The following is a 24,351-nucleotide window of genomic DNA, read 5'->3' as shown; positions in this document are numbered from 1 at the left end:
ATGGAAGGTTGCCCGAGTAGTTCAAGTATACAAAAAGTCCTCCAAATCCGCTGAAAAGAATTACCGACCAGTCTCGCTGCTTTCTATATGTTCCAAAGTAATGGAGTCCATCATCAACCGCCAGTTAATGAACTTTCTGGAGGGACAAAACCTCCTATCACCAAGGCAATTTGGCTTTCGCCGAGGCCTAGGTCCATCCGATCTACTTACGGGACTACACCACAAGTGGTCGGCCACATCTGGCCTTGGTGGATCTGTGGAGGTGCTTGCTGTCGACATCGCCGGGGCTTTTGACAAAGTCTCCCACACAGGTGTACTGCACAAGTTGCGGAACATCGGTGTGAAGGGCCCCCTCCTGGACTGGCTTAGAGATTACTTAACAGGTCGTTCGCTGGAAGTGGTCATCGGCGGCAAGAGCTCCGATCGCTATCCGATCTCTGCAGGAGTACCACAAGGCAGCATCCTTGGACCGTCCTTGTTCCTAGTATATGCAAATGATGCTGATAGCTGTCTGGCTCCAGGGTCTGAAATGGGAACATTTGCAGACGACACCACGCTGTATGCCTGCGTCAATACACGCGATGATGCCATACACCAAGCTGACAGTCTTCAAGCTTCCGTTAATGCGTTACATGCATGGGGAACAAAGTGGCATGTTAAGTTTGAACCATCCAAGTCGCAGCTCCTACGAATCTCCTGCCATCGCCAGCAGCCTTGGCCTGTCCCCGCAATAAACTTTGGAGGGGAAGTCATCCCACAACAGCCACACCTCAAGCTCCTCGGAGTTATGGTTGACTCCAAGCTATCCTTTTCCGCCCATCTCCGGTCAGTTGCTGCCAGGGCAAACTCACGTCTTGGCCTCCTACGTAGAGCTGCTCGTGTTCTGGACTGCCGTGGCATGCTGGCCGTGTATCACGGCTTCGTCCGGCCCCTGCTCGAGTACGCTCCCCTTGTCTGGATGGGAGCTGCTCCCACTAACCTTGAACACCTTAACAGAGTGCAGAGGCGTGCCCTCCACATCCTGGGACCCAACATCTTGCTACAGAGCCTAGAGGCCCGACGGACAGTGGCGGCACTGACTTTCGTCTACAAGCTGCTGGGCCAACCAGGTCCTCCTCTGCTGAGATCCATGGTCCCCCTCTCGTCGTCCACCATGCCGCACCTGTAACCCGGAGACAATGCCAACAGTCTGCTTCACACCCCTTCCAACTGGAAAATGTTCTCCCTCCAGGCGCTCCTAACTACCTAAGACGCGCCTTTCCATACAACATCATCAACACCTGGAATGCGCTGCCATCCTCCCTCTTCACCAAACCACCATCTCCTAAGGGCCTACAATCCTTCAAAGCGAACGTCCACTACCATCTTCGCCGAAGCCAGTGGCTTTGGGCCACAGACTCCCTCTAACAGTTCAGAACTATTTCCATCCTGAAGCTCCCCCCCCCCCCAAGCATTGCATGATGTTCACTGCATCTGAACTGCCTTTGAATCTATTTTTCTCTCTTCTTGTTCTCTCTCCACCCCCACCCCCCCCTCTCTCTCTCACTCTCTCTCTCACTCTCTCTCTCTCTCTCTCTCTCTCTCTCTCTCTCTCTCTCTTTCTCCACCCCCCTCTCTCTCTCTCTTTCTTTCTCCTCATCCATTCTACCTCACCTTCTCTTGTCTTTATCGCACTAAATCACCCCCCTCTTTTAGGCTATGGTGCGTAAGCTCACGTTAACGCCGAGACCATAGGTCGGTGTTGTGGGCTTGCCTCACTAGCACAGGCTTGCTTTGCAGCCCCTACTCTCCCTGCTGTTTTGTCATTGTATACTCTGTTGTCTTCTCCCCTTCTGACGAGTAGGTTGTGTACTTAGTAAAAAAAAAAAAAAAAAAAAAAAGTGATTCAGTAGCCATTCTGCTAGGAGCGGCGGGGTGGCCGGTTGGCTCCGCGCTGCTGCTGGTTGCACATGATGCATGGGTGGTCCTTGCCACACTGGCTGCAAGGTGTGGGAGAAGCGGCACGACGACGAAGAACAGCGACCTCCATTGAAGTTGCGGCAGATTTCTTGGCCGTCGCTAGTATGGTTGCGACCACTGGAGGTAAATGCTGCTGGCTTGGAGACGAAAAGGACACAAACCGCCCCTGGATGGAACATCTTACATTGAGCGCATTTTGGGTGTGCATGGCCTGTGACAGCTATCTGCCATAGGTTCACGTCGATGGTGTTCAACCTCTTCGTGCCTGGTTACTGGGCCACGAGCATCCGCAGCTGGCGGTCGTACTCTAGCCACGCGCTTGGGAAGAACTGGCGGTTAGCAGTCAGGATCAACTGCTGGTACGCAATCAGTTCAGCAGTTCAGCAGTGCGGTGTAGGGCAGCAGCCGTGATAACAGACATGTATGTGGTCCAACCCTCGAGCCGGGTAGCCACATGTATAATTATCGTGAACCTTGCGACGCACCTGCTTCGCGTCATCCGACTCAATGATATTTAGCTGGCTATCGTTATTCGGGCTGTGCACCAGCTGGAATGTTGGGCCGGAAGGGTGCAAGAATTTCAGGCAACAAACTTGAAAAATCTTCGAACTCCCCTCGCAAGATACGTTCTTGCACAGCCTTGGGCACAGCTGGTGCAGGTGGCTGATCGGGTGGGTTACAGGAGCTTGACCTGGCGTAGTGGCGGCAGCTGCCGCATTGCCTTGGCCTTGGGTGAGGAGCGGCACAATGCTCTCCGATAATAATAAAATGGCGGCCGACAAAGCCGACTACACCTCGTCCCATACGGGAGCGCAGAGATCCGTTGAGCCCGCGTCGCCTGAGCTGGCGGAGGAGGCATTGGTGCACGTCGGGCTTCTGGGCTCGCGAGCCGTGTCCGCACTGTCATGTTGCTGGTTCTCCTGGCCGGAGCTACCAAGGGCTAGTTGTGCCAGCAAACGGTGCTGTAAATACTTTTACTAAGTTTCCTTTCGGATTCAAGCCGTGCTGAGAAGGCTCGCCGCGGAGGGCTTGGCAAGGCATTGCCCTGACAGTGTCGACAGTAACGTCAGACATACTGGAGAAATACAGTGTCGAGGTGACACTCGGGCTGGCAGCAAAGCTACGAAAGGAAAAGAAACACTGCTGAAGCACGATCCGTTGTCTGGAAGAGCACAACAGGGCAAGCAAGATTTGTTTTCTTTTCCGCAAAATGGGCTGGTGCCATTTGTGATTACGCAGCAAAACAAAGCGCATGACGTCAGTCTTGAATGCAGTACAAAGCAATGCAGTGCAGTGTGTGCGCTAGTTCGGATTGTTGCTAACAAGTACTAGCACAGCTAGTACACCATTACAAGATCGAGGTGATTCCGCCGACGGTAATCAACCGACCTCGCAACAATCGTGTATTCTTACTAGGCTTCGTTGGTGGTGAAGTAGAAATCATCGAAAGCTAGCAGACGACAAGCATAGCAGCTCTTGTCCTGTGGAGAAAGTCAAAGCGTTTGAGATGAGGCGCGACCAACTTTCAACCTTCCTTGAAATATTTCGGAACGATATTTTTGCGTCCATTGACATCAGCGACGACGAGGACTTCATCTCTGCATGAAAACTCTCAGTCCAACAGTCCTGGAACGTTACTCTAGTCTTCAGACTATCATACTGTGTAATAAGCTTTGAATGGCTTAGCTTATGGAGTTGTCAGTAACAAGTGACAAGTCACTAGTCAAACTGCGACAAATTTCGATGACGCGGAGGAAGTAACTCCAGCTGCCTACCAGCGTACTGCATCGTTTGCCGACCTGTCACACTTGTTGCGGAACGAAATGCTTCTTCTTTCTGACCACGCCAGATATGGAGACGCCCAGCTTTCCCAGACAGGTAATGGAAGAAGGAAAAGAAGGCGGCGTACGAAGGGAAACCAGTGTTTAAACGAACCAGTTTATCCTTGCCTTCAAGGTCATGTGCCGAGATAGACTGCTTGCGGCTGGCTGCTGCTCTGTAGGTGTCCAGCTCACTGGTAACCTCACAAGCGTGCGTCTCCAATTGGTGGACACGCAATTCCAAATGCCGTATACGTGCCGCAAGCCCATCTGTGGTCTCCGGCAATGACGCATGAATCACAGGACTTTCAGCAGCACTGACAGGTTCATATTGAGATAATTCCTCTGGTTGAGCAGCAACAGCAGCAGCTTCATCCGGCTGATCTCCCTTCCTCTGTTCCCTTCGGAATTGTCGCTTTTTTCTGCCATCAGCTTGAACAGCTAGCTCTTCAGTTTTGGGCTTGCTATCCACAATTGTCGTGATGTAGTCCACGTCATGTGAAGAGTCGGAGGGTTCTTCAGTCAAAAAAATAAAATGCTTCCCGCAAATGCGCATACCATCGGATGGCCACCAGCCAACTGGACGACGATGGCAAACTGAAGCTATCCACATCTGACATCGTTCTCAATCTGATTTTGGAAATCTAAAAAAGCGGTAAGGACAGTCTGCTGAAGCACGATTTGCCCAGCTGTCCGCAGCGCAGGACGACGGCATTGTTGGTAACAGCGAGGAAATAATTCCAAACACCTACACATGGCGGGAAGAAAATTCTCACGGGTGTTCGAAGGGTGCTGATGATCCTGAAGCATTCGTTACCGTGCAAACTTCGTATCCGTAGTAGCATGCACCGTACCTATCATCATGGCCAGCCGCAAACATGCTGTACAGGTGCCGTAGCTTTGAGCACGTTGCACGAAACTGCCCCAGGAAATCAGCTGCCCCTGAAGACCGTACATACGCTAGCAGCTGTCTAGTACAGGACAGGCAAGTTACACCTTCAGGAGACCCCGCCAGGTCCAGCGAAGTACCTGTGGATGACCCTGAAGAGACCACAAAGCCGAACAAGAAAATAGAACCTGAACAATCGTATCATCAGAATGATAGTAGCAGCAGTGGGGAGACCACTGTATCGCAGATCACTGTACCACAGCAGCCACAGCAGCCTGGAAGGGTCCGCCCAAGAGCGTCGCAAATACCTCGACCACGGGAACAGAGTGTAGAGCATGCAACACCAGCCACGCCTGCCTTTGCCCGACCACGTGGGAAATCACGCCACGCCTCCCCTGATGATGAGGGTTTTGTTCTAGCGACGGGGAAGCACACATTCTCCGCCGCGGTCGTATCTCCAATGGCCTCTTCTCTGACCGACCGTCACATAGCATGGATGGAAGAGAGCGCTACTCGTGAGCGCCAGAGATTTGCCCCAATAATGCATCAAAGACGCTCAAGCCACTAGCTCCTGACTGACTCGTCAGCTGACAACAGTTACTGTCACCACAATGACATTGTCGTGAGAAGGTGCTCTCTGTAGACGAGGTTGGTGATGCTTCATTCTTTGTGCAATGTACATATAGTGACATATACCCAGCTAATGTCTCTGCTTCGTTCAGGAATTCAGAATAGGAAAACTGCTGAACCACCCGCTCTTTTCTTTTTACTTTTAAAAGCGATTATTTGTAACATGGAAATTATTCATTTTCTTCTGCCCCGGTTATTTCTTTTATTATTACCGGTATTATTTGCTTTGCCTCCGCTTTATAGTTATTGGGCAACTTGCCGGTTAAAATCTGCGAAGTAAAATAAACAACAACAACAACAAAACGGCCTTCAAAACGATGAGAGAAACAATACATTATCCACAAACAACTAAATTCTAATAGCTTTCAGTACAGAAACAGTGCATCTTTTGAATTATTTTGCCTTACGCTGCGCCGTGGGCGTCAGGTCACGTGCACATTGTGAGAAAGGTATATGTACAGTGTACTTGGTCCGCCCAGTTAAAATTGGCGCTTATCTTCTCACTTGATTTTTTGGTGTTCTGCCTGTGCCATACGGCATGGAACCACCGATTCACCATCCGAACATGACCATTGACCATTGCATCCGACGACATGGCAGCACAAACCATCACAGAAGTTGCGATCAGTCCGTTTGAGTCTTTTTGACGGAGCTGCCGCCGACGAACACTTCCGTCAGCGCAAGAAAACACTGCAACCTCCGCTCGAGTCCGTAAAATAGGTCAGGATGTTCGCATTTCAGAGCGATGGACAATACAGTTTCTGTCTACTTCCAGCTGTCTGATGGCAAGGATTGTTTACTCCGGGGAGGTATAGAAAAGCTGAAAAAGCGCTTCGCGAGCTTGATTTTCAGTGCTTGCACAGTACAGCGCCTAGTGAAGGGCTATCACCAGCAAATCGCTGACGAAGAAACTGCAGCTCATGTCGATGTCTCCAGTAAGTGAGACCAATCCGGCGGACACACTTTGAAGCTCACAGAGGACAGGGCAAAGGAGCTAATCAAAGGAAACACCAAGTCCTGAGAGAAACACTCGTGCAAAGGTCTTTCAGGAAACTAGCCGAAAAGCCTGGTGCACGGCGTTGTAGGTGCAGTACGCACAGGTGCTACATCAAGCGGAAGCTATCACTGCGCTGCCTGTACAAGCACCAGCGGCTCGCGTGGGTACGCGTGCTGATCAGCAAGTCCGACAAGCGCAAGAGGCGATTTGAAAAAAGGACACTGATATGGCGTTGCCTTTTTGTCTCAAACAAAGTCGCATTATTGCGACGAACGGGGATAACACTTACAGTCAACATGCGGGCAGTCTCACTCAGCTTCTGAGGTGACAGGCACGCACTGCCTTTGAGCGTGATTCGAGACGAGGAGAAGTGGAACTAGCTATGAAACGACCTGTGCAGCAGCTGTCCGGATCGTACGTTTTGAGCTCTTCCTCCAGCGACGATAGTGGCGAGGAGGATGTGTAACTTGCTTGAATTTTCGACTGAGTTGCTTACTGACATGTAAATAATCATGTATATAGTGCTTTGTGATCGTAGCTTGCTTCAAATATTAGTATTTCTTTCCTGAGACAAGTGTGAAGATAAGCGCCAATTTTAGCTGGGCGGACCAAGTACATAACTTCACAGGAACAAATTTTAGTCCAGAATTTATTTTAGTGCAAAAGAGGCCGTGTACGAAATCGTGAGAAAATAAATTCTTTCCGAAAATTTCTCTGCTAGACAGTGTCAAGTCCAAATCATCTGTACTCACTCTATGTGCATGACGGATCTGTCACGACTTCTCACCCTTGTTGAATATGTAAGAAACTGCTTCATTCCCTACAGATGGTTACTCAGTCATAGTCTAGAACTCTAGATTGGTTTCGGTACGGATCAGGTCTTCACGCAATGTTCCGCTAATATCAGATTCAAACCTATTACATGTGCGTATGTGCATACCGGTATACATGTACGTGTGTGTGTGTGTGTGACTGTATGTGTTTGCGTGTGTGTGCGTGTGTGTGCGTGTGTGTGCATGTGTGTGTGTGCGTGCGTGTGGGTGCGTGTGTGTGTGCGTGTGTGTGTTGTCTGTGTGTGCGTGCGTGCGTGCGCGCATGCCTGTGTTTGCATTGAATCAACTATTTCCAACTAGCAACTACATGTGCTGCAGCACCAACAATCGCTAACGGCTATCTTACTTTCAACAGTGGGAGTTTTATGGATGGAGGCTCAGCAATTGCCGGTTGTTTTCCAGGATACCAGTTGACAGGATCAGCTACAATCAGGTGTGGAAGTGGCCAGTGGCCTAGTGGTGCTTTTCGTCCAACTTGTACACGTAAGTTGAATCAACTAGACATGATACAATACATTATCTTCATCATAGTGTTAACTCTTTCAGGGTCACAGTGCATTTATAGCATCTGGGCACTGTGATCCAGTGCATCAGCGCAATTGTGGAGATGACGGCCAAGATATTGTCATACTTCCTCCGCCCAAGCAACATTTTCGCTTATCTTTACATTTTTACTGATACATTCCAGGTTCTCAGAACGGCTTGTAAAGAATTAGAATGAGTTGAGGAGCCGTTTAACATCAAAAGAAACTCTCCAAGTCGAAACATGTTGAAGTCAACCTTTGCACTTGTTGTCGAGAAGTACTTCGCACTTTCCAGAAGCGCAAATATTTCGGATCGACACTTTTCCAAGTGCTTCACCTCACCACCCTTCATGAGTACTATCGTTTGTGTTTCTTACCAGCTGAAGCTGACGAGCTCAGCATCGCTTTGCATAATTATTCACGCTGACATCAGGCGAATGAACTGGGTGAGTGACAACCCTGTCATCGAAGCCTTTCTTTTCCCCCTGTTTTGCCCAGCTTCGATTCTGGTTCATGTTGCAGTATGTGGGCGAGCGTCCCTGAATGGCTTTCTCAGCTTCAGGCTCACGTGCACTTAACTGTACACACATCTTGTGCCGGATGCAAACAAACACTCGGGCTTTTCGCAACAGGACACCTCTGCTCTGTACTCCAGTGGTACTCTAGCAGCACGAACCTTGAGCAGTGACTGACTTCGTGTCTTTTTTACCAGTTCACTCGCTTTCAACGCGCTCTACTCTAGGTGTTTCTTTACTCTTTGCCGACTTCGCCGACTTGTTTGGAACTGGTGTGCCAGAACCAGCAGATTTGGGTGATGGTGATGTGCACAAGATGCAAAAATTGCTGTCAGACAACTGTCATTGGGCTGAAGGAGATAAGCGAAATTTTTTGCCCTGGGCGGAGGAAGTATAATGAACTCGGATGGAGAGCCAAGGATTTTTATAAAAAGTAAAAAGTACCAAGGAACTACAAATTACACTACAATGTCCACTAACACCACCGGTTACTCAACAATCAGCTAATGCGATAACATTACACGACACTGACCGACGGTACTGACGTTCTACAACTAACTGGCTAACAGCTCTAGCACATCTTGGATGTGCACTCCAACAGCCTTCCAATTTGGCAGGTTCTAAGTTATAGAATTACATAAGGAGGGGAAGGTGAGCGCAAACAAGGTAAGCACGAGCTGAAAGTCTCAGCTGTGAAGGACGTTGGCGGATGTTCATGCATGTCGATGATGATAGTGCTAAGACCATCGACAATACGGTCAAACCACGATTCAAGGACGCAAAGTAACATTCCACAAAACTTGTGTGGCTCAAAAGATGCAAAGATGAAGAAATGGGGAAGCTATTCGAACAAGAAGCATGCAAAACCGAACTTATCAGCAAAACAGTACTGCACTTTGACTATGACACTTTAAATGGACAATAAGCAGCGGTAGCAAACAGCAGTTTCACACGACGATCGTTTCACCATATAGATAAGGACGGCACATCAGTTGTGCAAGAATGAATTCGGATGGAGAGCCAAGGATTATTATATTATAAAAGGTGAAAAGGACCAAGGAACTTAAGGTTACACTAAAATATCCACTAACACCACCAGTCACTAAACAATCAGCTCATGCGATAACATTTCACGTCACTGACCGACGGTACTGACGTTCCACAACTAACTGGCGAGCAGCTCTAGTACAACTTGGATGCGCACTCCAACAGTCTTCCTACTTGGAAGGATCTATGTTATAGAAATTCAGCTCATGCTTATCTTCGTTGCGCTCAACGTCCCCTCCTGCGGTAATTTCTATGAATTAGAACCCTCCAAGTTGGCAGGCTGTTGGAGTGCGCATCCAAGATTTCCTAGAGCTGTTAGTCAGTAAGTTGTCGAAAGTCAGTACAGTCGGTCAGTGTCGTGCAATGTTATCGGATGAGCTGATTGTTTAGTAACGGGTGGTGTCAGTGGACATTACAGTGTACCTTGTAATTCCTTGGTCCTTTTTACTTTTTATAAATATTGACATAACATTATTGTTTCTCAACGGATTATCACAATTATTTAAGGCTTCCTGGAAAGCTCTCTTCTTGCTGGTCATCTCCCAAGTGCAGTAAAATCCAAAAACTACACGCAAAAATTCAGTCACTTTTGCATCAACTTTTGCATCGAAGAATGTTGGTGGCGCAAGAAGAAGCTTGTCGTTTGGAGTGACAAGTGATCACCGCTGCTTTTCCTCGTCAGAGTCAACAACTCAATTTGTTCTGCAGCGTTGGGAGTGGTGTTGGAGTAGAAATTGCTGACTAGACGTCGCGGAGGGGCGAGCTTTCCTGCGCAGGTATGAGTTTGGACGTATTTCAGAATGGTCGAGTGGAAAATTCAAAATTGTTTATTTCAAGAAAACCCAAAAAGAATGATGGGGGACATGTCCTCAGTGCTTGAAGACGTGTTCTACTATCTGCCGGTGTATAGCGTTTGCTTATTGAGGACGTAGCTCGCAGTTTTACCAGCGCTTCTAATTAGGTAATTTTCAAGACGATCATTTGTGGCGTCAAGGGAAGATTGGCCTCGTCTTCTGGGATGCTGGCGTGGCTAAGTGGTGCTGCCCCAAGAACTCTTCTAAGGTGAGGTAATGTTGACTTTATGGAGTTTTAGTTCGTAGCTTGTTCTTGTACGCTGTGCCGTAGCTCGTTTGTAGACCCATAAATCGTGCCAATATTGGGCCAATATTGAGGGGTATGTCAATTTCATGGTTCCCTTCTGAAGATTTTGTGCGGGCTTTGGAATGTCGATCTACACCCCAAAACAAACCTACCTGCAAAATTTGAGCGAAATCTGAGATATCGACTTGCACATATGTTCTGGTTTTCTCAGACATGCTATAGAGTGTTGGAACTATTTTCTTCGTCTCTTTCATTTATTATAAGCACGTCCGCGTAGTGGGCGGGTTTGCCCACCTCGCTTGTGCCAAACTGTGCTACGTGTCTGTATAAAAATGAGAGATGGGAGAACAAAACAAAAACAAGCACACAAAAGAGAAAAAAACTAAAAAAAAAATAGGAAAGTAGCGATGAAGGACAAAATGGAGGAACAGAACAGACCAAACCCGAGTAATATACATGTATAACAGGAGGGTGGCAGAAGACTACATCATGCAGCATCCACGAACGCGGAAAATCGACCGAGGGACGTGATAAAGGGGAAAGAAAGAGTATGAGGACCGGGGATGGGGGAAACAGAGAAAGAGAAAGAGAGAGATACGATGAACAAAATACAAAAATTGGAAAGAACTAACGCTACAAACGAAGACAACAGGACATGGCGTGCTGACTTGGCGAGCAGCTGGATGATGATGACTCCTTGACAGCTGCACAAGCTCTGACAGTGATGGCGGCCTTCAGCATGCACCGACTCCACGACAGATGCGCATCATTCCATCCACACACAATTCCTTCATCCCTATACTAAATGAGCCGAGCCAAGCTAAAAGGTGGCTTAGGCATAATTTTTGGAAATTTCTTTTTTCATGCCAAAGTGATGTTTATATATCCAACTTCCATCATGGAAATTTTGGTGCCCATCTGAAATGTATATGTGCCATAAATAAGCATACATTGTGCACATGTCACAGAATGGCTGGTATCAATGACACTAAGGAATCCAAGACCTTCCCAAACTCCAAGAAAACATGGGACACCAAGTAGAGACAAAGCTTAGCAGGTGTGCAAGCAATAAAAGAAGAATGGGCACTTGTGTTCTACTTAGAAGATCCAAGAAAGAAGAAATAACAGGTCTACATTAAATTTTCACCATGACTCATGTCATTTTATTACCCAATACGAATTTCCATATCATTCAACATGATGTTGTTGGGACTAGATGTTTCCCTGCGTTGGCGAACGTCGCATCTTACCAAGATAGTCCGTCATACTCTCTCCAATCACCTATGCCAGAATGAATTAATCTTTTCATTTAGCTGGTAGTGCTGTGCCAGAGATCTAGCTCCATTGGTGTACTGCCCTCGCACCTGCATAGGTCCAGTAGACTGCACATCGCTAACAAGCGGCACTGATTCTTTGTCCGTCCTAGTCCATGTCATTCTCCTTCCCTGCCAAGGATACTGGTAGAAGGCGCCACGGAACAATATGCTAGCAGGTAGAGTCAATGCATCGCTTCGTCGTGTGGCACTATTTCCTTGAAACGAGGAAATTTTGGAATCCAGTACGCCACGTCATGAACACTAAATTGAAGGTAGCCGAAACAAAGTGAAACATCGCAGCAAGAGCCAACTCACCAGGCCGGTTGTCAGAATGATAGTCGGAATTTTCTGGCTTGTAGACGTCTCCCCATAGCTACACTCGCCACTCTAGTCGTGGCCACGATAAGAAACACAGCCACTATGAATGAGCGACTCTTCCTCGTCAAGTAGGTTTTGGCTCACACGTATGCAGAATGTCATCCTGCTCACCTCCACAGTCTCTAGAAGCTCCATTACGATCTATGGCAGCGCTGAGGAATCCCCACAACGATGAAAGAGGGAACACTGAAGAAGTGTTGCTCAAACATAAAAAAGGTTTCTCTCTTCATCCGCTTGCAAACTGGAAAGGGAATATTTTCGCGATCGCGCTCGAGTAGAATTTTGCCAACTGTGACGTTTTGGTGAATTTCTCGATTTGTTGGCAAAACACGAATGCCACTTTTTAGCTTGGCGCGGCTCAAATATGTAATGTATAATGGCAGTACGTGCATGCCAATGCGCACTACACTATCTTAAACCCAATGTTCCAGCAAAAAGCTCTTCGTCTCTCACCATCCTCATCAGCATCTGCACAGTGCTTAGTAGAAGCATGACTGGTCACATCCTTACACTTCTAAACCTTGTTCTTTTTCCAATGCACAGAGATCACCTGCTCTGATTCAGTGGCTGTGCCGGCTCATGGTCAAGCGACCAACGGTAGCAATACGTTGTCATCAGTACGTCTGTTCTCCTGCATGGACGGTTATGAACTGAGTGGTTTGAGTTACACAACATGTTTGTCAAATGGCTCATGGTCAAGTGCCAATCCAGTCTGCAATCGTGAGTAACAGAAGGGATAATTATAACCCGTCCTCATTGTTTCAGCGTTCTCTAGAGGTCCAAATACGGCGAATCTGGATTCGGGGTGCATGGACTCGTACAATCGAAAGTTCTCGGGTTCTCAGGTCGTTGAATGTCTGAGTAGCTTGTCTATTTTGTTCCTTGTTATCGCATTTTCCGACTGCTCATCACATTGTAAAATCCTGTCGAGTTGTCCCCTTGCGTTTTCTTCTATTCTACATTATTCTACATTATAATTTATTTCGACACTTTTTAGGTTGTTTTGGTGTCATGTATGCACTAGAACTCGTCATTGTGAATTGCGTTGTTAGATACTTTTCAGCTTGTTCTGAAAAATTAATATGGATGTGATTTCAGAAGATGCTGCTCGGAGACGCCAACTGGCCACCGCCGCCTTCCACTCACTCCTTAAGGTGGCAGCCTGGTCGTAAAATCCCTCAAAAATCGAATTTGGAAATTCGTATCAAGTGCTACATCAGTTGAAAGAGCATAAACAGCTGCAGAATCTCTGAACAGTTTGTCTCGATCTGACCAGCCGTTCAAGAGTTATGGCCGAAAATGTGCCCTTGCAAAGGAAAGATTTTCTTGTTGCACGCTGTCATTTGCTGGCAGCACTGTACTTGAATGTGAGCAGACCGTGCGCAACTTATCGCATCATGGAAACACGCGAAAGTGTGCAGAATTTTGCTCCAAGTTCAAAAAAGTCCAAAAAATTAATATGGATGTAATTTCAGAAGATACTGCTTGGAGACGCCAACTGGCCACCGCCGCCTTCCACTCACTCATTTGAAAATTCGTATCGAGTGCTAGATCAGTTGAAAGAGCATGACAGCTGCAACATCTCTGAAAAAATTGTATCGATCTGACCAGCCGTTCAAGAGTTATGGCCGAAAACGTGCCCTTGCAAAGGAAAGGTTTTCTTGTTGCACGCTGTCATTTGCTGGCATCCCTTTGAAGAATGCCAGAGACCTAGAAGGAGCACGAGCATTTCCTGCAGACAAGTCGAAATGGAGATCAGACATTGTTTATGGAGAGTTTTACTTGACTGGAGACAAAAGCGGACTTGGCTTAATTTACGTGTATTCTCATGCATTGTTCTTTGGCCTTTGTACGCGCTCAGTGGTATGATTATTATTATTATTATTTGAACAAACGGCGAGGAGACAACAATTTGATAACCGCAATCAGTAATACAAGCCGGATCGACATTTGTGTACACTTTATTCATGCAATATAAAACTGTGGAGACAATGTGCAATAAAACGATGAAAATGGGAAGAAACGGTGTAGAGAAAATGAGGATTCAAACAAGTTTTACATTACATGAATAAAGTGTACACAAATGTCGATCCAGCTTGTATTACTGATTGCGGTTATCAAATTATTATTATTATTTCTGTATTTGAATGTGAGCAGACCGTGCGCCACTTGTCGCATCATGGAAACACGCGAAAGTGTGCAGAATTTTGCTCCAAGTCCAAAAAAAAGTCCAAAAACCACGTTAAAAAACCACGTATTGGGCTGCACGGCGGCGGCCGAAGCCCACCGCCGTGCAGCAGGACTTTTGCCAGCACCCTCGTGACGTTGCAGATATGTGGCTTGGTTATTATAATTGACGGTGATTTAGTAACTTTGGCAAATTTGAGTCGTGTCTAGAAGTCAGGTAGGATTCAGTACTATGCAGTAGTGGAACGTGATTGGCAGTCCTTGCCGATTTGGGAGGGTATCCTGGATTCGGTTTGAAGCGCTGTGGAAATGGGTTGTGGAGGTCCAGTGGCGTGTCCAAGATTTGGCTGAGGGGGGGGGGGGGGGGGGTTGCGGCCGGGATCAAGGCGGGATGGGGTGGGGGTACATGACATCATGCTACTGTCCCAGGTCAGCCATTTTGAAAGCCGATGTCAAGAAGCTCCTCCTGTAGCCCCCTTCTTCAAAAGTAAATTAATAATATAATAATAACTTATTCACCCGAACGGCCCCAGAGACTGTTCCGGAGGATCAGCGCACCACACGGGGACAAGTGTCGAACTTGCTTCAACTTCAAGTTCCCTTTCTTCGTGGGCCTGCGGGACGATCGACCATGATGTTTCGGGGAAGCATTCTCTGCAACGCTCTCCCCTCTGATTTTAGAGTGATACTTTCCCTGGTCCCTTCCGAAAAGCTCTTTCTGCCATTGATATACTTACTTTGTGAATATCCTCGTTAAACTTTTATTATCTGCCATAAATTCCAACCTTCTCATCTATCAATCATTTGTGCATGCATATTATAATCAACCAGGTGTTCCTGACTCCATGAAATTGTCTTCATCTAAATTTTTCCTTTTCTTCTTTTGATCCTTTCTGTCTTATAAGTTATTATCATTAATTTCTTGTTTTCCCTTGCATATCATCCCTTCATCATTCTGTGTGACCTGTCCTATGGGCAGGTGAGAAGGCATCTCTGCCTGTTCATTTGGTGAAGTAAAATAAACAACAGCAACAACAACAACAAGCCGTACAACTCACACACCACGAGCAGTATTTCTGTACACGCAGCAACAATGTACATTGTAAACTTAAAATTTATGTGAGCGAATCAACTGCAATTATTTATGCGAGTCCAACAATTTCTCACCACTTTCAAAGCACCCTTTACATAGGCAGCGGGACTTGTGACTGTGCGCTGTTCTTCATGTTCTGGCTGCTCGCTGACAACAGGTACGTCTAGCGGGGTGTGACTGTCAGTCAGCTCCGAAAGTTCAACTGGAATAGCAGCGACTTCATCACTCCCACTGTTTCCTGTTGGAGCGGCAGCAGGAGTTGCGCCGCGACAGGAACGCTTTACAAAAATTCCAGGCTCTGCTGGCTAGAGCTTGGCCTTTTGGTATGTCCCTGAGACATCGAAGAAAAGCCTTCGAGTCAACCAAAACACGATTCGAACGAGGATGATCGCCTGAGCCCTCGGCATTCGAATTGTGTTTTGGTTGACTCGATCGAAGACTTTTCCTCGATGTTTGTACCGTTGAAGTCATGAAGACGCGTCGAGCGCGTCCCAGCAGGGATCACACTGTACAACAGTACACAGTCAGGTCACCGTGTAGTCGTGCATGCTCACTGTACGTAGACTCTACTCTGTAGACTGTACTGTACTACTACTAGTCTGTAGCGTGCACAATCAACACCAGCTCGAGCACCGTACCGTCAACCGCTTTTGGACAATCGTTTCAGGCCGCCCGCGCCCCAAGCCTAGTCTAGCTAGACCCGGCGCCCTGCCTTTTATTTTTCGAAACCTAGGTCGAAATTTTTTGAGGGGGGGGGGGGCGCGCGCCCCCCGCGCCCCCCCCCCCCTAAACCCGCCACTGAGGTCCCAGCACTGGTTGTTGTATCAAAGGTACGACCTCGTAGCACGCCCTGAACCTTAAAAAAATTAAAAAATTGACTTGGGTCTGTGGGAGTCTGTAACAGAACACCCACTCCTGCTGTTTTGACAGATTCCAGGGCCACGTTGAAGGGCCCTATCCCACCACCCATGGCTGCTCCTGGACGGTTTTTAGGTTTGGATCCTGAGCACGGACAGAATTGGCTAGAAAATATTAAAAAATTGTAAATGCATTTGTTTGGCTCCTGGGTGGCTCGCCAACTGTGGCACTATGCCAGAATTTTGACTTTTTTCCGGCCTGTAAAGCCTGTCAGTGAGACGCAAGAACTTTTAAATCATGTCCAGCGGGCCAGCACAGTGGCAGGAGTGTGTGGTGCAAATTTCACTCAAATCCATTGAGAGACACCAAAGTCACGGTCAATTGAATGCCATATGAAATTTAGGACCAGGCTGCTACCTTAATTAAGTTAGGATCTGTACCCGGAGACTCCAGATCAGTGAATGTCTTTGGCAGAAGCTCCACAACGCTTACGTTATCCCTGTTCTTACCTACAACTGCATCACTTGGCGGCTACCGACGTCGGAGCTCATGCGAATGGATTCGTTCAACAGCACCCAGCTAAGGAGCTTCATCTACATGCGATATCCAAAGAGAATCAGCAATGCTACTTTGTACAAGCGCTGCGGGGCTGCCCCCTTAGTGAGATGATCACAAGGCAGCGCTACAGTCTCGCTGGCCATATCTTTCGTTTGGCCCCGATTGCCCCTCCACAGCTAGCAGTGGATATGTATCTTCGCTGGCCAAAGACAGGACAGAAAATTTCAGAGGTCAACCTCGCTCAACTTTGTTAGCGGTCTTGCAGGCGGAATTGTCATCATGACATGGACTTACCCTCCACCAGCAGGTGGATATTGACGCATTCCGCACAACGGCAGCGGACCTACAGGCATGGCGTGGAGCCCGCCTCACCAAACAAGACAGATTCTCGTCATTCACGTGATTCCGCCAGACATGTTGTATGTATATTCTATTTTTATACTTTCGATTAAGTTTTCTATAAGGCCAATAGGTAATGTTGCTAACGGGGTTTTGTCAACATCAATTCCGTCATTTCATTGTATTGTTTTACTCTTCAGAAATCAATCCTGAATGGCATAAGCGAAAGTGGCACCCCGCCAACAACGCGGACATGCTTCTAATTAATAATAGGTCAGCAACTTTCACTTGTTTGGCATGGTTGCGAAAAGTAGCTTTTCTGGGAAAGGGCTAACTGTAGGCCTTGATTAGGGAAATGGAAACCTTTTTCTTTTAGTGCAGATGGATACATATCCCAGCTGGTATAATTATTGTGTGCTTCTGCGTGTTATTTCTGCAGAAATATACGCAAGTGCACCATCATCTGCACCATCAACTGCAGGGCCTATAGCCGAAGCGCATCAACCAAGTACAATGTTGGCAGCCGGCGCAGTTGGACTAGGTATCGGGTCTGTCGCCATGGCCATTCCATTCATAATTGTTCTGCTATGTATCCGTAGATCAATGGCTTACAATGGCAAGAAGCAGCACCCAACTACAGCACCAAAAGAAATAATCAACATGACATCAAATACAGCCTATGGAGACGTTATGATTTCAAATCCAGGGTCAGTTTACGAACAAATCAACGCATAGGCCGATGCCTTCTTACACCTACTCTTACACGTATTAAGTACAATAATGTGAATTGTCCCAATCATCTAATTTTTAAGGTTCAGCCAGAATCTACGTGGGGACAAAAATAATGTTGTATGCGAACTATGATTTTTTTATGAAAGCTGCAGACATCAACGTGCAACTTCAATTTGTTCATAATAGTATCTTTTTGTTTGATGTTGTCATTGCTGCCTTCCCCGCTCACAGTGCCTGTGATAGTTACGAACGATTCTGCGTCTTTCTACTTGTAAGTGCATATGTGTTCCCTCGGTGAGACTTTTGCGCGCCACCGGTATGCTTCTCGCTTCCATGCTAGTGCTATTCTAGTTGCATTTTCTCTATTTCTTCTTTGTACCTACAATGCATTTTCGCTTCCCTATTACAGTACATTCATATTGAATCCATTCCATTGCATATGTTCACAGAAGACGTATCTAGCAACGGGTTTGAACACGTCTTTTTACATGTAAATTTCAGTTTAGGTCTTCCATCGAATGTCTTTTAATCAGCCTAAGGTTTGTGCTACCCTAGTCTTCTGAATTCCTTCCAGCGATCTTTAAACTGACTGCTTGTGAGTCCAGAGCGAAATCCAACTTACCTTGTCATTCTATGGCGTATTGCATCTGGCGGCAGCTATGTTATCCTCGTCGCTCGGCCATCGCAGTACTTAGGGAGCTACTCCTCGTCATTTTCGACTCTATACTGTTAGACCAGTAATGTTCAGAAACATTTTCAATCTAGCGAGTCGACGGAAAAAAGACCTGTGGAGTGCAATTCCCCGACGGTTGCGATTGGGAGAGTCTCTGTAGGAAATAACACTGTTGGCAGTATAAGGACAGCAACATGCGATTCTGACCCGGAACTCAAATTTGATAGGACAACAGTATGTCTGGAGAATGGTAATTGGTCCAATATTCAAACCTGTAATGGTGAAGAGGATGCAAACGCTATGATCACAACATAATAGGTTTAATCACATGAGCGCCAGCAAATGTCGCATGGCTCATCTCAGCGCCAACAATGCATAGCATAATTTTTTCAGCGCCAAATACACTGAACGCAGGATTGGAAAAGTTGATTAATGTGAAAATAATATAATGCATACTCAGTAATGCTCATACAAGCGATTCGTCATGACAATTTTTTATGAGAAGTTAACAGGCAATGCCGTCTCAGACATGGAGAAAATTGCCCACTGCGGATAAGAAGTGAGGCATGTTGTTGATGTGCCTTTATTTATAGTCGCTCAACCAAACAGGCAATGGTACCTTCTCACAAGGAAACTTAGAAGAGGAGAGGGGAGAAAAAACAGGCAGGGAAGGGAGATAGAATGGAGAGGATAATGTAGTGTTGAATTCGATTTTAGTGTCAGATCTGCAATCAGTAGTATAGGGGGAGGGGGTTCTGGCTCACCTTCCAGGTGAGCCAAAATCGACTTTCTCGATCGGCCCTTCGGGCCTCCCTCCAAAGTCTCCCCCTCCCCCTATACTACTAGGGGAACGTGTGAGATAATGACTCTGTGAGAGAATGACTGTGAGATAATGACTCTTACCAGGAGATAGGTCTGCCATACAGTTCCCCCTCTCCTACCCTATAGTTCTAACCCTTCAATACACTTCTTATTCTTTATAGTAAGAAATGTGTGTGTGAGATCCAAGTACTAATATTACAACCCCAAGTACTAATTTTACAACTCCAACCACTGATCCCATGTTGGCTCAACCCCGTTCCAGAAAAGTGAGTCAACTTGCTGTCTCCGAGAAAATCGGAAGTGAGCCAACTTGAGCTTTTTCACTTACCCCATCTTGGCTCACTTCGAGGGATGATGTGGGATCGGTTCCTGAGCGAACTTTGGGTGGTCCAGCTATGGATGATTTACCACCAATTTCCCATCTTCTAGCTCTCTTTGTTATGAACCCTCTAAGATTCTCTAAATTGTCAGGATCGTACGACCACACGGCACGAGGACAATTGTTTCCTTTACACGGTATATTTCACTTCATCTGATAATTAACAATGAATACTAATAACACCAGGTATTTATAGCATGCAAAAACAGCGTACATGCAAAACATAAGCATATAAAACTGGACATAACAGCGTATACAGCAAAAACACACACAGCGCATATAGCGTATGCCATGCAGCAACATCAGCGGTACGGCGGAGTCGAAAGACAACATTGCGACGAATACAATGGCATAAGCGCGAAGGCCTTTCCCAATTGAGAACTGGTGGTTTACAACATTCTCCCCACCAAAGGGCTTCTCACCGCCGTACAACAATGCACACAAGTCAAAAACGATCCGGGGCTCTGACTACGCGCCCAGAACGCGTTATCTCCTGCTGCCGTGGTGGTGGTAACGGTGCTGACGGTTCATACGCTGGCTGCTGAGGGACGATAACAGGTTGAGCGGTATCTGCAAGCCCAGGAGCCACGTCCTGTGACGATACTTCTAACGGCACTATCCTTTGGATCGGCCTCAACAGGGTACTGGTACTCAACTTAACCTTGGCAACACGACGCTTACCATCTCGACCAGGGAATAACTCGATGATCCGTCCCAAACGCCAGAACTGTTTGCGCTTGGTATCATCGAGAACAAAGACAACATCACCCACAGCTAAAGGGCGCGACATGGTCTGTTGGTGGTTGTTCAGCTGACTTAGGTACTCCACCTCCCAACGATTCTTGACATGCTCCAGTGTCCGACTGAGGTAACGCAATCTCGATGACATCTGCGCAGCGTCCAGGGTACCTGCTGGCTTCTCTGACGACATCCAGATGTCACCCATCATCATTGCAGGGGTTACTGGTGGCTCATCCAGGCTATCAGACACATAAGTTAGCGGACGACTATTCACCACTGCTTCAACCTCATACAAGAGGGTCTCAAGCTCCTGGACCTTCAGAAACGCTGTTCCCATTACCTTTTTCAAGGCACTCTTCACTGTACCAACCATTCGCTCATAGAAGCCTCCATGCCATGGTGCAGCTGGAGGATTGAACATCCATGGCACACCCAGTTTGTCAGATGCCGCCTTGAACGTTGTAGCGTTGTCAGACCTGATCCGAGACGGCAAACTACGTCTCGCGACAAACTTCCGAAATGCCATCAAGAATGACTCGGTACTTAAACTATCGACCACCTCCAAGTGAACTGCTCTGGTGGTGGCACACACAAACAATGCTATCCATACCTTCGGAGATGACTCACCACGGCGCACGTACAACGGACCAGCATAGTCGATGCCGGTAGTTGCGAACGGCCTCTCGTGAACAACTCGGTCTTCCGGCAGCGGCGGGCAGACTTCTGAGGCAGCCTTAGCCTTGTAGCGGCGGCATGTAACACATCGCTGAGTAATGTTGCGTAGCGCCCGTCGACCACCGATAATCCAAAATTTCTGACGGATGAACGACAAGACTCCTTCTACACCTTGGTGCATCCTTTCAACATGCATTTTCTCCAACAGCAACTCGGTCGGATGATGTTTGCCTAACAGGACTGGGTGCTTGGCTCCATACGCCAACTCGCTGTGCTGAAGTCGTCCCCCGGCTCTGAGCACTCCATGCTCATCCAGAAACGGTGCAAGCTGATACACCTTCGACCCGGGCTTCACTGGTTGACCTTGCTTGATCAGCTCAAGATCCTCAGCGAAACATGCGGCTTGAACGATGCGGTACAATACGTTGTCTGCTGCAAAATAGAGTTCAGCACGAGGCTCAGTGTGCTTCCACTGCAACATCCGAGTCACCATGCCCTGTGCCCTCGACCATTTACTGAATCGGAGCCACCATTCCTTATCAGATTCTCGACTACAGGTGGTGGCTGACACTCGTACTTCTACACTGGACTCATCTGTAGCTGCGGTTGAGGATGCGGTGGGCCAGTCATTGGGCTCCGTGATCCAGGTTGGTCCGCCCCTCCAGAACGGACTACGGATCTGCTGTGCACTACTCCCACGCGACGGTAAATCTGCTGGGTTGTGAAGGCCTGGGCAATGGTTCCACACAATGCCGACCTTCTTCGATATCTCTTGGACTTGACTGACGCGGTTAGCCACAAATGTTTTCCATTTGTACGATGGATTACTGATCCAATGAACGGTAGTGAGACTGTCAGTCCAGCCATAGACTTGCGTGACGGTCACACGCAGCTCCTTCACCACAAACTCAGCGTAGCGAGCCGCTAGACATACTGCTTGTAACTCAAGGCGGGCTAACGTGGGTGGAGACACGGGTACCACTTTGGCCTTGGCAAATACCAAGTGCGACTGTCCATTGACGACTGCATACAAACAACATCCAAACGCTTTCTCACTGGCATCGGCGAAGGCATGCAGCGCAATCGGCGTGTCAAGATTGCAGCAAATCCAACGTGGTATGTCAATGCTCACCACTTCGGCCAACTCTCCCCACCATTGCGCGCATGCGGCTGCGATGCCATCAGGCAACTTATCATCCCAGTCGCCTCCGACTTTCCAGGCTTGCTGTAGCAGTATCTTTCCGGGCACAACTGCCGGTGCTGCTAGACCTAGCGGATCAAACACTGACGCAACACACTTGAGGAGGGATCGCCGGGTCCAAACAGACGGCCTATCGGACTCGCCTAGCGCTGCTATGCTGAGCAAGTCATCACTGGTTTTCCATTTCAGACCGAGAACTTTATCTCCGGCCTCTGGATCGCACGGGATTTCGTTGCCTCGCCACTTGCGTAACTCCATGCCAGCATCCGTAAGCACACGCACGCTGAACTCTTGCATCTCCTTAGCTTCCGAGGCATTTGAGACACTAGAGACCAAATCGTCAACGTAGAAACTCGTGAGCAAGAGATCAATACGATCTCGCTCTTTGGGTGCAGACAAGGCCCGTAGCTCCTTCAAGTGATGCTGAATCACCGCAGTAAGCATGTATGGCGAGCAGTTTACGCCAAATGGCAGTTTCGTTAGCCTCCAGGTTAACAGTTCATCGCTGTCGCTTCGACCGGGCCACAAGAAACGCAGGTACGGACGGTCTTCGGGATTAACCGCGACCATGAAGAAAGCCTTGCGGATGTCCGCTTGCAGCGCGCTCTTATATTCACGGAACCGTAATAGCATACCTGCGAGACTCGGCAATAGCGACGGTCCAGGGTCAACCATGTCGTTCAACGACTTGCCATCTGGCGCCGTCGCCGAGGCATTGAACACCACTCTTAACTTCGTGGTTGCAGCGTGCTCGCGGAACACACCATGATGCGGTACATAGTACCCGGCATCGCTCTCACATGGCTCCAGCTCAATTGCTCCAAGCTCGCGGTACTCCCTGATCAGCACATCATCATAGAGCACACGCTTCCCATTCCTCTTCAGCTTTTCAAGAAGCCGCGTTGCGATGACTCTAGCTTGAGCAAAGTTATCCGTTGGCCGACGCTCATTTCGCCACAAGAGACCCACTTGGTACCCGCTGCCCTGGCGACATAGCGGGAACGATGGCAGGTGCTGATGTTGTTCTGGAGGTTCATCCAACTGCCATAGTTTGTCGATGTGGGCTGTGACACATGACACGGTCACCGGCTGACTGTTTCGACTTGGTGCAGACGCTGGACCAGATAATACATTACCTATCTCTGTGTTCCACACCGTCTCACCATTAACTTCCTTCTTGCTGTGCAGTACCGCGTTGATATAGTCTGCACCAATCAGCATATGTATTTCGTCTGATGTCCCTTGTTGAGGCTTGTCACTCAGCTCTACTCCCCAACTGTGCCACTGCGCAATGGTCTGCGGACTTGCGCACTTCAGGTCCAGCTCAAGCGTTGGTTTCACGAACGCGCGTACCCGAATGCTAGCGGAGCTACCCTGGATCGTGATGGCGTACTTATCCATGCGCTGTTGGGTTGGTTCCGCGCCGAACGGCTTCACCTCTACATTTTCAACCCCAACGTGTTCTGCATCGATTGCTGACACCAACGCTGCAGTCACGAATGACGCCTCAGCACCCGAGTCCAGGAACACGCGAACCTTCGCGTTTCGAGTTCTTCCCTCAACTCGTGCCACTCCGGTCATCAGCCGCACACTTGGCGAGTGTAGACAGCACGACCCAACATTCTTCTCCGTAACTATCTCAGTCGGTTTCTCCCGGCTGTAACCTGCTCTATCCAACACATCATGTAGTAGCAGGTGGTGTTTCCTCTGGCATTTCGTGCATCTCGAGCCTGACCGACATTCTCTGAACATATGGCCATACTTAAGGCAGTTCCAGCAGAGTCTCTCTCGCTGCAGAAAACCCTTTCTCCCTTCCTGTGGCAGCGACTTTAGCTGCTTCTCTGCATCTGCGACCGATATCGCCATGCACTGTGCCGACGCCGTGGGCCTTGGCACGGATCGTTCTACTGGCTTCCTGGCAGTATCACCCTGTCGTCCGTGCGCGACCTGGTAAGACGCGCCGTGCTCCTGTACCTGGCGCAGTGACATCCCGTAGCACTGCCGTTCGACCAGGTACGTCTTCATCTCAGGTCCGCATTGCTCCAAGATTACCTGCTTTGCCATTGCTTGCAGCACCGGGGACA

General features: G+C 48.1%; 2 protein-coding genes across 2 annotated transcripts in view; both read left to right on the top strand.

The window, feature by feature from the left end:
- LOC135819827 (sushi, von Willebrand factor type A, EGF and pentraxin domain-containing protein 1-like) overlaps positions 1-18,405 on the top strand; it is a 219,165-nt gene extending 200,760 nt beyond the window's left edge. Inside the window, exon 7 of the mRNA XM_065333108.1 lies at positions 17,484-18,405. Within this exon, the coding sequence (XP_065189180.1) occupies positions 17,484-17,779 (296 nt within the window). The 3' untranslated portion in view covers positions 17,780-18,405. The remainder of the gene's footprint in view (positions 1-17,483) is intronic.
- The window catches only part of LOC135819823 (sushi, von Willebrand factor type A, EGF and pentraxin domain-containing protein 1-like), a 228,964-nt gene that overhangs the window by 54,229 nt on the left and 150,384 nt on the right, over positions 1-24,351 (top strand). The window lies entirely within an intron of this gene.

The sequence above is a fragment of the Sycon ciliatum genome, chromosome 6 (genome assembly GCF_964019385.1).
Source record: "Sycon ciliatum chromosome 6, ocSycCili1.1, whole genome shotgun sequence".
In the NCBI taxonomy this organism is placed as follows: domain Eukaryota; kingdom Metazoa; phylum Porifera; class Calcarea; order Leucosolenida; family Sycettidae; genus Sycon; species Sycon ciliatum.
The sequence above is the reverse complement of the archived record's forward strand: the minus strand, read 5'-3'. Positions and strand labels throughout refer to the sequence as shown.